The 11812-nt window shown below is 51.0% G+C and overlaps 1 protein-coding gene across 1 annotated transcript; it reads left to right on the forward strand.

Annotated features, from left to right (window-relative positions):
* Positions 1–2970: 2970 nt before the first annotated feature.
* Get1 (guided entry of tail-anchored proteins factor 1) lies at positions 2971–10769 on the forward strand. Its single transcript, XM_051191958.1, has 5 exons — positions 2971–3085; positions 6909–7074; positions 7950–8017; positions 9951–10065; positions 10681–10769. Exons 1-5 carry the CDS (start codon positions 2984–2986, stop codon positions 10752–10754), a joined length of 525 nt encoding a protein of 174 aa, XP_051047915.1. The 5' UTR covers positions 2971–2983; the 3' UTR covers positions 10755–10769.
* The last annotated feature ends 1043 nt before the right edge of the window (positions 10770–11812 follow it).

An 11812-nucleotide genomic window follows, 5' to 3' on the forward strand; every position in this document is an offset into this window, starting at 1 on the left:
AGGCTTTGCTGGGAGCCAGGTTTATAGCTACAACTCTTCAGAGTTTGTATGTTCATGTCACCACCAAGAGACATGGCTACTGGCTGCCTATAAACCTCATTTACTTGTTTGGTGGCAGGGCCTTTTAATAGAGCCTTGTGGCTTTTGCCTCTAAGGCTGAGTCAGGAATCCTGTCTTAAAGGAGCCAAGCCTCTGATTGCCTCTTGAAAACAGAGCCCACCTGAGAAAATGCTGCTACCAAGAAGTCGTGCTTGAGTCTGTCCTTTTGAGTTTAGAAATCCTTTTTAAGCTTTTGTCAGTTTTTATGTGGACATTCTTGCCAGATGTTTAGACGCCACATGTAAACCCAAGTTTCTGTCCTGCCCAGTCCTGCAGTCTTTCAGTTCCAAATAAACACACGGAGGCTTACATTAATTATAAACTGTTTGGCCTATATTGTTCAGGCTTATTGCTAACAAGCTCTCATTTATGTTTAGCCACATTGTTTGGTAATTTTTCTCAGTGAGGTATTCTCATCTTGCTTCCTCTGCATCTGGCTGCCAACTGTGTCTCTGCCTTTCCCCTCCCCCGAATTCTCCTAGCCCAAAGCCCCACCTATATTTCCTGCCTGGCTACTGACCAATCAGTGTTTTATTGAAACAGTACGAGTGACAAATCTTTACAGTGAACAAGAGCACTGTCCCACATCATACCCCTTTAATTGTGTAAAGATGTACTGCATTTGTCTAACCTCGCCTGCCTAAGGCACCTGATTGTTCTAATAAAAAGCTGAATGATGGGGGATGTCATTCTGTAAATGTGCTTCCCTTATTGGTTACTGTATAAAGCTCTATTGGCCAATAGGAAAGCAAGATAGGCGGGACTAGGAGACAAGGAGGCTTCTGGGAGATGTAGAGAGTCAAGATGGAGGGACTTGAGAGAAGAGGTTTGGACCCTCCGATAAGATAAGACCACATGGAAACACTTAGATTGATAGAAATGGGTTAATGTTTAAGACAGAGCTAGCCAATAAGAAACACAGCTTTATATCTAATACAGCGTCTCTGTGTGTTATTTGGGGCTGATGCGGCTGTGGGATCAGGCTGGTGGGAAACTGCCTGTAACAGCTGAAAATTCAATAGCTCAACAGTAGAGGGATAGGTGGGGTTGGCAGGCAGAGATTAAGTGGGAGGAGGACTCTAGGTGTGAGAGAGAGAAGGGGGAGGGGGAGGGGAGACAGGGGGCGGGTCGAGGAAGAAAGCAAGGGAGAGACCTATTGCCAGCCGGCCAGGAGGAAAGCTGTAAAGGGAGACAGACATACAGACAGAAAGAAAAGTCAAAACTCCCGAGTCAAAATATAGATGAAGAGAAACAGGTTAAAGTAAGCTATAAGAGCTAGCTTGGGTGGTGGCTCAGTGATTAAGAGCACTGGCTGTTCTTCCAGAGGACCCGGGTTCAGTTCCCATAACCCATGTGGCGACTCACAACTGTCTGTAGCTCCAGTTCTAGGGGATCTGACACATTCATGCCAATGCACATAAAGTTAAATTATTTTCTTAAAAAAGGAGCTAGCTGGGTCATGGTGGCGCATGCCTTTAATCCCAGCACCAGGCTTTAGAAGGCAGAGATCATGTCCTGGCACCTCTCGATTGGCAGGAGGAGGAGATTTGCACACACAGGAAGGTTAAGAGAACCTGTGTTAGCCGGGGCACCTTGACCTTGGGTTCCCAGGTCATCCTGGGTAATTTCCCGTAGGATTCTCATCAAGGTGGTCAAATTGTAGTTAAACCTGAGAGGGCCTGTGCAAGAATACAGATGGAGGAACCTCTGTGTTGTGATGCCCTGTCGTCATAGCAGAATAAATAAGTAAATAAGATCTCATTAGGAGTTCTGCTTACCACGACCTGTTCCAGATCTTGAGCGATGCTTTCAACTTTTATATATATATTAGAACGCAGTCTTCAACTGAGAACCGAGAGAGGTCCACAGGAACCAAGAGCCAGGAAGAGCTGCTCAGCGGCATGTATGTATTACATGATACTCACCGGCAAGTTTGTTATCCTCAGCACCTCCTTCTCAGACTCTGACATGGCAGAAAAGACATTTTATCGCTTTATTCACATGTAAGTGAATCGGGGTTTTTTTTTTTTTTTGGTTACAAATGCGTATTATTGTCTAATTTGGTTAATTTTACACACTATAAAACTCCCCCCCCCCCTTTTAGTAAAGTGTACTGGTGGGACCTAAGACTCCGCACACGGTTGGCAAGTCTCAACCAGTCGCTAAGTTGATTAATGAACTTTTATTTTTCGAGACAGGGTTTCTCTGTATTGCTTTTAAAGGAATACTAATTTATATGTTGTTCGTGTTCTCTAGTGTTTAGTTTTTTTTAAAAAAAAAATTTACCATGCGACAGCTGTTTATAAAATACTTCCTTAGAATCAGGTTTCTATACATGCCGAGGCTTATCCTAAAATACATTTATTTAAGAACAAAAGTGAAAAACGAACAAAGGATAAAAGTGGGTTGCCCGGCGGTGAGTGAGGGCGCACATCTTTGGCGGGCGGATCTCTCTGAGTTCGAGGCCAGCCTGATCTCCTGAGCGAGAATGAATGAACGAATGAATAAACAAATGTGAGTTAACTCAGCAAGAACACAAACATTTCCGGGCAACTGCAGCACCGGTTCTTACGGTAGCCGGGAAGGGGAAAAAAAAGGCAAGCGGGGTCCTGAGTAGCGTCCGTCCGCTTCGGCCGCGGCAGAGGAGGTGTAACGAGCAGGCGCAAGAGCGGCTGGATGCTCGGTTGCCATGGTGCTGCGGACGCCGGCGCAGGCGTAGTTGACGACGCTTTGTCCCAGGCGCCGCTGCAGCGGGGGCGGGGCCCGCAGTGCGCAGGCGCAGACGCTGGGACGCTGGCGGGGCGGCAGTGCGCAGGCGCAGGCGCAGGCGCCTCGGTCCCCATGGCGCTGCCGTAGCGGTACAGGTTGGTGCGTGGGAGCCGCGATGAGCGCGGCCGAGGCGGACCGCGGGGCGTGGCTGCTGGTGCTGAGCTTCGTGTTCGGGTGCAACGTGCTGCGGATCCTCCTGCCGTCCCTGTCCTCCTTCGTAAGTGGCCCGGCCTGCTGCGAGGCTCCTTCAGCCCCGCCGGCCGTGCATCCCGGTCCCCTTCTGCCATACACGGGAGGAGAGCACGCTGCGGAAGGCTGAACCGCCGTGCCCTTCTTGCCCACTCGCGTTTCCTTTTACTCTCTGCTTGAACGCGTATGTGCGCTTTTGCCTGCGTGTGTCTAAGTGCATCACGTGTGTCGCAGTCAGTGCCTTTGAGGTCAGAAGAGGGCCTCACGGCCGTGAGCCTCCCCCCCCCCCAATCGGGGTGCTGGGAACCGAACCCGGGTCCTCTGCAAGAGCAGGAAGTGGGCTTACCTGCTGAGCCATCGCTCCAGCCTTGGGAAACGGCCTTTATAATAAACTAGTGAGCAAGAACGCTTCCCTGAGTTTTGGTGCAGCATACCATTGGAGCCGTGAGAAGGGCCGAAGGAACTTAACTTGAAGCTGGGCTGTGTGACTGACTTGGAGTGGTGACTGGGAGGGAATTGACCCTGACTGCCGGTTGGAGTGCAGAGAGCCTACACTTTGGGGACCACAGCAGCCCTCTGTGTGACTGGAGAATCCCGAGACATCAGTGCCTTCCTCTCCTCTCCTCCGTGTGGCTGGGGAATGGATGTCTTAAATAACCTCCCTAGTGCTGGGATTAAAGTTGTGTCCCATCACCGCCGGATCTCTCTAGCTTGTGGCTGACTTTGCTTTAATAAATCAGATAATATATATCACCACACATTACCCCCGCCCATCACCCCCCCTCCCTCCCCCGATTAGAAGGACCAAGTGTGACAGATTGACAAGAAGATAGTTGGGTTGGAAATGCAGCACGACACCTGGACGTGGTGCTGCCATCGTCACTGATTTCCTCCTGGTGTTCCGGGCCTCAGAGCGGACAGGAGGGGTGAACACAGTCAGTGCTGCATGCACCAGGGTGACTGCTGGGACCGGGCTGATGCTTGGCCTGGATGGAATTTTTCCGAGGGTCTCCCCTTTAGCTTGGTTACAGCTCTCCTAGGTGAGACTGTCTAATTCATAAAGCAGGGGATCCAGCCTTGTGTAAGAGAAGGGGAGGGCCAGGCAGTAGTGACTCACGCCTTTAATCCCAGCACCCAGGAGGCAGAGGCGGGTGGATCTCTGTGAGTTTGAGGCCAGCCTGGTCTACAGAGCGAGTTCAAGGACAGCCAGGACTGTTGCAGAGAGAAAGCCTGTCTTGAACACACACACACCCTAAAGGGGACACATAGGACACACTTCACATGCATGGGAGCCACACCGCCCAGGTGCCCCTGCCTGAACTGACATGTGCAGGTGGGGTGAGGCTCTTCTGACATGCACGGGGCACACAAGGGGTGCAGGTGCCCGTGTGGACTTCCTGACAGATCCTGCTTTGCAGGCAATAGCATGCTGCCTGCACACATGCCTCCGGGGCCTGGCTGGTGTAGCCTACCTCTCTCTGTGTATTCAGAGGTTTCACTTTTTGCTCTTATCCTTGGCCAGCTCCTTCCTAGAGCATCTTCCTTAGAGATTCCCTTTCCACACACCAGCCTCTCAGCAAGGCCTTGCTATGAGATTTTTGGTTTTATTTATTTCTTTTGAGGCAGGGTTTCCCTGTGTAGCCCTGGCTGTCCTGGAAAGTCACTCTCTAGACGAGGCTGGCTTCAAACTCACAGAAATCCGCCTGCCTCTGCCTCCCAGGTACTGTGTTTAAAGGCTTGTGTCACTGTGACTGGTTGGGACAGGAATTGTGGCTTCCAGGTGTTAGGATGACTTAGCAACCTAACAAGATCTACTCCTGGAGCCTTGGCTGAGAGGTGTGTTCCGTGGGTTAGGGTGAAGTGCTTGGCTGACAGGGCCCTGTAGGGGAACCAGCCTCCCTGGAGGTTAGCCCAGCCCAAGGAGTTGCCCTAGGTGACTCTGGTACCAGCGGAGAACAGCAGGCCTCTGGACTTGCTGTATTTGGGTCTTGGTCGCTTCCTGAGATGAGATGGATGTTGGAGGCACACCCACGCTGCTGACCTGGGTTGGTCATTTCTGTGCTTGCCTGTGGAATTCCAGGAGGGAGGAGCTGGGCTGTGCCGTTCGGGCCACCGGCTTTCAGGTCTGTCTGGCCCATGGGTTGTCAGCAGTAGAGTAGGGTTTGACCCTTCCCGGAGCGACTCCACGTTCACTCTTGGACGAGCAGTATTGTAGCAGGAGCCTCGTGTACTTGCCCTGGTGGAAGGAAGGAGGCCCAGCTTCTGTCCTGTGTGTCTCTGGATGCCTCTACCTCCTGAGTCATCACGTTAAAAATTTCAAACTTACTTAGTTCTCGGATTCTGGGTGGGTCTGGCTCCAGGGCATCTGTGAGTCTGAGTCATCTAGAAGATGGCTTCTTTTCCGTTTGAGATAGGCCCCAAAGTGTAGCTCCTGCTGGTGTGGAGGTGGTCCTTGCGCTCCTGCTGCAGCTTCCCAGATGATGGGGCCACGGGCGTGGGCCTCCAGGGCCGGCAGTGCTCCTGGTTCTGAATGACAGCCCTGCGACTTTAAAAACAAATGGTGTGTGGGAGCTGGAGAGATGGCTCAGTGGTTAAGAGCACCGAAGCTCTTCCATAGGACCGGGCTTCAGTTCCCAGCGCACACATGGCAGCTCACAACTGTCTGTAACTCCATTTCCAGGGGACCCGACACCCATGGCAAAAATACCAGTGCACATGAAATAAAAATAAATAAAATTAAAAAGCCCCACCAAAAAATGGTGCATGGGCTTTAAAGTTATTGTATGTGTGTGTGTGTATTTGTCCTGCATGCATGATGTATGTTTGCATAACACCTGCATGCCCGATGCCCATGGATCCAGAAGAGGGCATTGGATCCCCTGGGACTGGAGCTACAAATGATTGTGAGCCACCATGTGGGTCCTGGAGACTGAACCCCGGTCAATCCTCTATTTAAAGGGGAAAAAAATGCTTTTAACCAACCACTTGAGTGTCCCTGCAGCCCGCCCCCCGTGACTTTTAGAGTCGTTGGTCCATCCTTGATTTCGCCTCCAGGGTGGGCCAGGCTGGAGTAACTCCACTTGAGTGGTGGGCAGTGGGCAGCAAACAGGCTGTTTCGCATACCCTCTCCCTTGTACCAGCCTCAGGCATGACGCAGTAGCGAGCTCACTGTGTGCCTGGCCTGTGTGTGGAGGTAAGGGTTCGGTTCTGGCTGTCACTGCGGCTTCCCGTTTGTGTGGCGAGCACTTCCGCTCGCTTTTCATCCTTAAGAAGCTTGGACAGATGTGCACCTGCAGGGGTTAGTCTATATGGTTTAAATCCCCCCCCCCAACCCTTGAAGGTAAGTTGGCGGCCCTTTGGCGAGTGAGCTGAGGTCTTGGCACCAGTGTCGAAAACGTCGCCCGGTCTGAAGGCCTTGCTTCTGTTTGCGGCGCTCTCTCCTGAGTCTGGCAGGGACTGTGCCCTGTCTGCAGGGGTACTGGACTTCATCTCACCCACTGGTGTAGCCCTTCCCTTTGCTGATGAGCCCAGCCACCTGCCTGGCCTGTACCTTCCTGCACTCCACCTTCCCGGGACAAACTGACAGTTGGTGGGTGCCACCTGGTGGCCACTGTTGTCTTGCTCTGGTTTGCCTGGGGGTGGGGCTGTTTCTGTTTCACAACGTGACTCCCTCCCCAGTGTCTTCCGGCAGCACCTAAACCGAGTAGTAGCTGGGCCTGTTGGAAGGTCCATCTTGGATTAGTCCTGTAGGGAGTACATAGAGTCAATCGGCTGGGTCTTGGTGAGCACGTACAGAGGGAATCCACTCCTCTTTAAGCTGAAGGACACTGACGCCAGCCTCCTCCCGCCAGGTTTCCAGGGTGCTGCAGAAGGATGCAGAGCAGGAGTCGCAGATGAGGGCGGAGATCCAGGACATGAAGCAGGAGCTGGCCACCGTCAACATGATGGACGAATTCGCCAGATATGCTAGGCTGGAAAGGAAGATCAACAAGATGACAGACAAGCTCAAAACTCATGGTACGTGTCTTGCAGTCACTTGTAGCCTGGCAGGTGTCATGAGGGCTGATCGGGGAGGGCCGTTGTGTGTGGACTTGAGATGGCCTCGCAGTGATCCGACCTTGTATTTGTATAGAGGGTCTCCCCCACAGCAACCCACTTCTCCTTATCTGCTGGTAAACATGTGTCACTTTACTGAGGGGGGTCCAGGTGAAGACCGCACAGTGGGTCCTCAGGGCACTTCTTCCCACAGTGTGTAGGCGTCAGGGAGCAGCTCCTGTGCCGAGTGCTCCGAGGTAGAGTCAGGCAGGTCTCCTTGAGTTCAAGGCCAGCCTGGTCTACATGGTGAGTTTGAGGCTAGCCACGGCTAATTAGCGTGTGCTCTGTCTCCCCCAAGTATGTGTGCACACACATGTGTCTCCAGAGTGCATTTGTCTGTCCTTCGAGGCCCTACTGGGCTTGTAAGGTAGAGCAAGTTGCACACTGTAGAACAGGCCTGTGCAGGCCTGGGAGAGCTGGACCCCTCCTGCAGGTTAGGGATGTCACAGGTTAGAAAATGGAGATGGCGTTGAGTCCCTTTGGTAGGTGGCAGGTGCGTTAGAAGGAGTCTCTGATGAGTGGCTTGCAGGGATCCCAGGATGCAGTCTGAATAGGCTTGTACATAAATAATGGCGTAGTGATACATCTTTTTAAATTTTGTGTTAGCATACAGAATAAGGAGTTTCACTGTGGCATTTCATACTTATGTGTTGTACTTTGTCCTGTTCAAAATTCCTGTTAATTATTTTGTTTATGATGAGAAGGTGTTTTATAAGGGGAGATTAAGTTTCTGTGTATTTAGATATTTTCTTTAATTTGCAGGACTAGTTCATGTTTCACCTTCTTTTTCCTTTCAGTGAAGGCACGGACAGCTCAGTTGGCCAAGATCAAATGGTTTATAAGCGTCGCTTTCTACATACTGCAAGTGAGTGTGGCGTCGCCCGGGCTCTGCGTGTGTGTGTGTGTGTGTGTGTGCGTGTGTGTGTGTGTGTGCGCGCGCGCGCGTGTGTGGGTGTGGGTGTGTGTGTGCATGTGTGAAGGTGTTTTTTCTTGTATACGGAGGCCAGAGGTGGATGTTGGGTATCGTTCTTGATTGTATTGCTCTCCGTCTTTATATACGAGTCAGGTTCTTTCACTTAAATAGATTTAGCTAATCAATCTAGCCAGCTTGCTTAGGGGACTCCTGTCTCTAACTCCTGAGCTCTGAAATAAATACGGGCTGCTTTGTGCTCATGCATCTATGTGGGTGCTGGGGATCAGAACTGCATGGTAAGCTCTTTACCTGCTGGGCCATCTATCCAGCTCCCAGCTGTGAATTTCTAAGATTGAAAAAAATATATGTCTCTGTTGGAGACCTAGGTTCTCAGAGCTGGTTTGCCTTGCCCCACCCCAGAAGCTCCTGGGCTCCTTGCTCCCTGGTGGTTATAAACAGTGCTCCCCATCCTCCAGGTAGGAAACCAACTTTTTTTTTTTTTTTTTTTTTGAGATAGGGTTTCTCTGCATAGCCTTGGCTCTCTGTAGACTAGGCTGACCTCAAACTCATAGAGATCCGCCTGCCTCTCCCTCCTGAGTATTGAGACTAAAGTAAAGGCATGGGACACCACTGCCTGGTAGATTTTTTTAAAATTGATTTTCATGTGTGTGGGTGTTTTGCCTGCATCTACGTCTGTATAACATGTGTGTGCCTGGTGTCCTTGGAGGTCAGAAGAGGGCGTCGGATCCTCTGGGACTGGGTTTAGAGACAGTTGTAAGCAACCCTTTGGGTGCTGGGAATTAACCCAGGTCCCCTGCGAGAGCAGGCAGTGCTCTTAAATGCTGAGCCATCTCTAGTCCACCAGCCAGTTTTCCTCATTACTTGGCCCCTGGCGTTCTTACCTTCTTGGGATTGTTGGTGCTGCTGGGGTGAGGCTGCACAGCCTCCGTGAGTGACCTGGGCTTTTAGTGCTGGGGGGGGGGGCGGTTCTTTCCTGAGGTAAAACACTCTTGCCAGCTCCCCTAAAGATGAGGTGTGGAGAAAGGCTGAGGAGAGTTGGCTTGAGGCATTCTTACTTGATAAGCCTGTGTTCCACAGAGAGGCGTCTGGCTGGCCCCCTCTTCAGCCTGCTCATTTGAGCAGAGCAGCTGGAGCAACAGAAGTTGCTTCTGGGAAAGAAGTAAAACAGATTTCACCGGCTTTGGAACTAGAGGGGGTGGCGGAGGGATCACCTCTGCTGTGTAGGGAGGACTGTGCTTATTAGGATCTTGGAGTCATGACTGCTTTTATATTTGGCACATAGTTTAGCTGCACATGATAGACATTGTGGGCGGATTCAGTTCATTTAAATAGTGGATTGTGGCTTCTTTGTTAAAGGGTGAAATGTCAGTTCCCAGAATAAGGCCCACCCACCTGTTACCAGTGAATGATGTTTCACCTCAGGTCCCATGAGTGTGTGAGTGTGTGAGTGAGTGTGAGTGAGCGTGTATGAGTGTGTGAGTGAGCGCGCGCGTGTGTGTGTGTGTGAGTGTGGTGTGTGTGTGTGTGTGAGTGTGTGAGTGAGCGTGTGTGTGTGTGTGTGAGTGTGGTGTGTGTGTGTGTGAGTGTGTGAGTGAGCGTGTGTGTGTGTGTTAGTGTGGTGTGTGTGTGTGTGAGTGTGTGAGTGTGTGTGTGTGTGAGTGAGCGCGTGTGTGTGTGAGTGTGGTGTGTGTGTGTGTGAGTGAGTGTGAGTGAGCGTGTATGAGTGTGTGAGTGAGCGCGTGTGAGCGTGAGTGTGTGAGTGAGCGTGTGTGTGTGCGCGCGCGCGCCCGTGTGTCCTCACGTGTGTGTTCACCGGGCGGACTGACCGGGGTGTGAGGCCTCCACTCACTGTATCTTCCTCCAGGCAGCACTGATGATTTCCCTCATCTGGAAATATTACTCCGTCCCTGTAGCTGTGGTACCCAGCAAGTGGATCACCCCGCTAGACCGCCTGGTGGCCTTCCCTACTCGAGTAGCAGGTAGGCAGTAGAGGAGATTAGACTTCCTCCTCAGCATCTCCTTAGCAAGCTGCGCCTCCTACCTCAACCTTTTGGGGTCTGGAGAAGTCGCTTACAGATCATTTGAGTGCTGTGGAGCAGAGATACAGCCCTGGCACACAGAGGCTACCATCTCCTCCCTGTGGCTGCCGCACTGAGTAACTTGGTGCTGTTGGCTGTTGCTTTTGGATCTTAAAGGTGTTTCTGGTTGTGGGGTGGTTTGAGACAGGGTTTCTCTGTGTGACCCTGGCTGCCCTGGAGCTTGCTCTGTAGACGAGGCTGGCCTCTAACTCAGAGGTCCACCTGCCTCTGCCTCCCGAGTGCGGGGATCACAGGTGTGCACCCCCTTTTTTGAGAAGTGACACAGAAATCGTGGTATAGGGTGTTCTGACTTCTCTGTCAGGAAAGGGACATTAGGCAGAACCCACTGTTTGGGGTGATCCAGCTTGGTGCCCAGTGCACCCTGGCTGTGGTCTGTGGTCTGATGGGTTCCTTCTCTTCCTCCTCAACACTTGGGATTGGCGCCTTCCTCCCCGTAAGTTGGTGTCACCAATGTGTTGCCACCGTATCTTCTGACACGAGTTTCTTTCTCTTTAGGTGGAATTGGAATCACCTGTTGGATTTTAGTCTGTAACAAGGTTGTGGCTATTGTACTCCACCCTTTCAGCTGAGGAGGAGATGAGCAGCGTCAAGGCTTTACAGAAAGGATGCCATGGAAAAGATCTGAACGCAGAAGCCCACAGGCTCTTGCTTGTGTTTGGAATATGTTTGCTTTTGTTTATCACCTGGGAGGCTTGTTCGAGTCAGGATATTCTTTTCTTGTCATTGAGCCAGGAAAAGACCAGTTATGACACTCATGTGTCGTTGACCTAGTTTTGGATCCACTGTGGGGCATTTGCATGCTGGCACTTGCGCTGGGCATGGTTTGGTTCTGTCCGCAGCCGCAGAGACTTTCCTAACAACTCCAGTAGAAAAAACACATTTTTTTTTTTTTTTTTTTTTTTTTTTTTTTACTAGAGTTTACTAGAACTCTGCTTTTAATTTCATGAAGTTCACCTGAAAGTGACACTCATGGACGTTGCCTGCCCCGAGTTTGAAATGTCAGGTTAGACCAGGCTCAGGGTGTAAACGTGTGAAAAGTATCGCCATGTGTCCAAGCCTATTAGTTTTTCATAGTGGTTCCTACATGTGTTCACATGAGACCACCCTACATTGTTTTTATTTAAAGAATTTCGAATGAAGTATGTCTTTAAAGCGTTGGGTGTTTATGCTGTGTAGAGTGGAACAGACTTAAGCAGGTTCCAGTTCATCTGAAGTGAGACTCATTTGGCTCATGAACTTACAGGCAGAGTTCTGCCAAGTCTGGGTGTTTTGTTTTTGTTTTTGTTTCTAGACAGAGCCTCTCAGTGCAGTCCTGGCTGTCCATGAACCCACAGAGATTCACCTGCTTCTGCCTCCCAAACACTGGGGTTAAAGGTGTGCACGGCTACACCTGGCCCCAAGTCTGTTTTTGAAGCATTTTTCCTAGCTACAGCCTTACTGCGGGGCAGTGCCCCAGGGCCTGCCTGGCCTGGAACTCACTACACAGACCAGGCTGGCCTGGAACTTAAAGAGATCCACCTGTCTCTGCCTCCCAGCTGCTGGGATCAAAGCCTAGCACTGGGTTTTGAAGGATCATATTTATACCCTTTTATGTTTCCTAATGACCTATCTCATAAATAGCTTGTTT

The sequence above is a fragment of the Phodopus roborovskii genome, unplaced genomic scaffold (genome assembly GCF_943737965.1).
Source record: "Phodopus roborovskii unplaced genomic scaffold, PHOROB, whole genome shotgun sequence".
In the NCBI taxonomy this organism is placed as follows: domain Eukaryota; kingdom Metazoa; phylum Chordata; class Mammalia; order Rodentia; family Cricetidae; genus Phodopus; species Phodopus roborovskii.

What these genes read in the sequence shown, in the direction of transcription:
- Get1 (XM_051191958.1), top strand. Translation starts at nt 2,984, where the DNA reads ATGAGCGCGGCCGAGGCGGACCGCGGGGCGTGGCTGCTGGTGCTGAGC. An exon ending in AGACAAGCTCAAAACTCATG is followed by an intron (nt 7,075 to 7,949) that starts GTACGTGTCTTG and finishes TTTTCCTTTCAG; the next exon opens with TGAAGGCACGGACAGCTCAG. An exon ending in CTTCCCTACTCGAGTAGCAG is followed by an intron (nt 10,066 to 10,680) that starts GTAGGCAGTAGA and finishes CTTTCTCTTTAG; the next exon opens with GTGGAATTGGAATCACCTGT.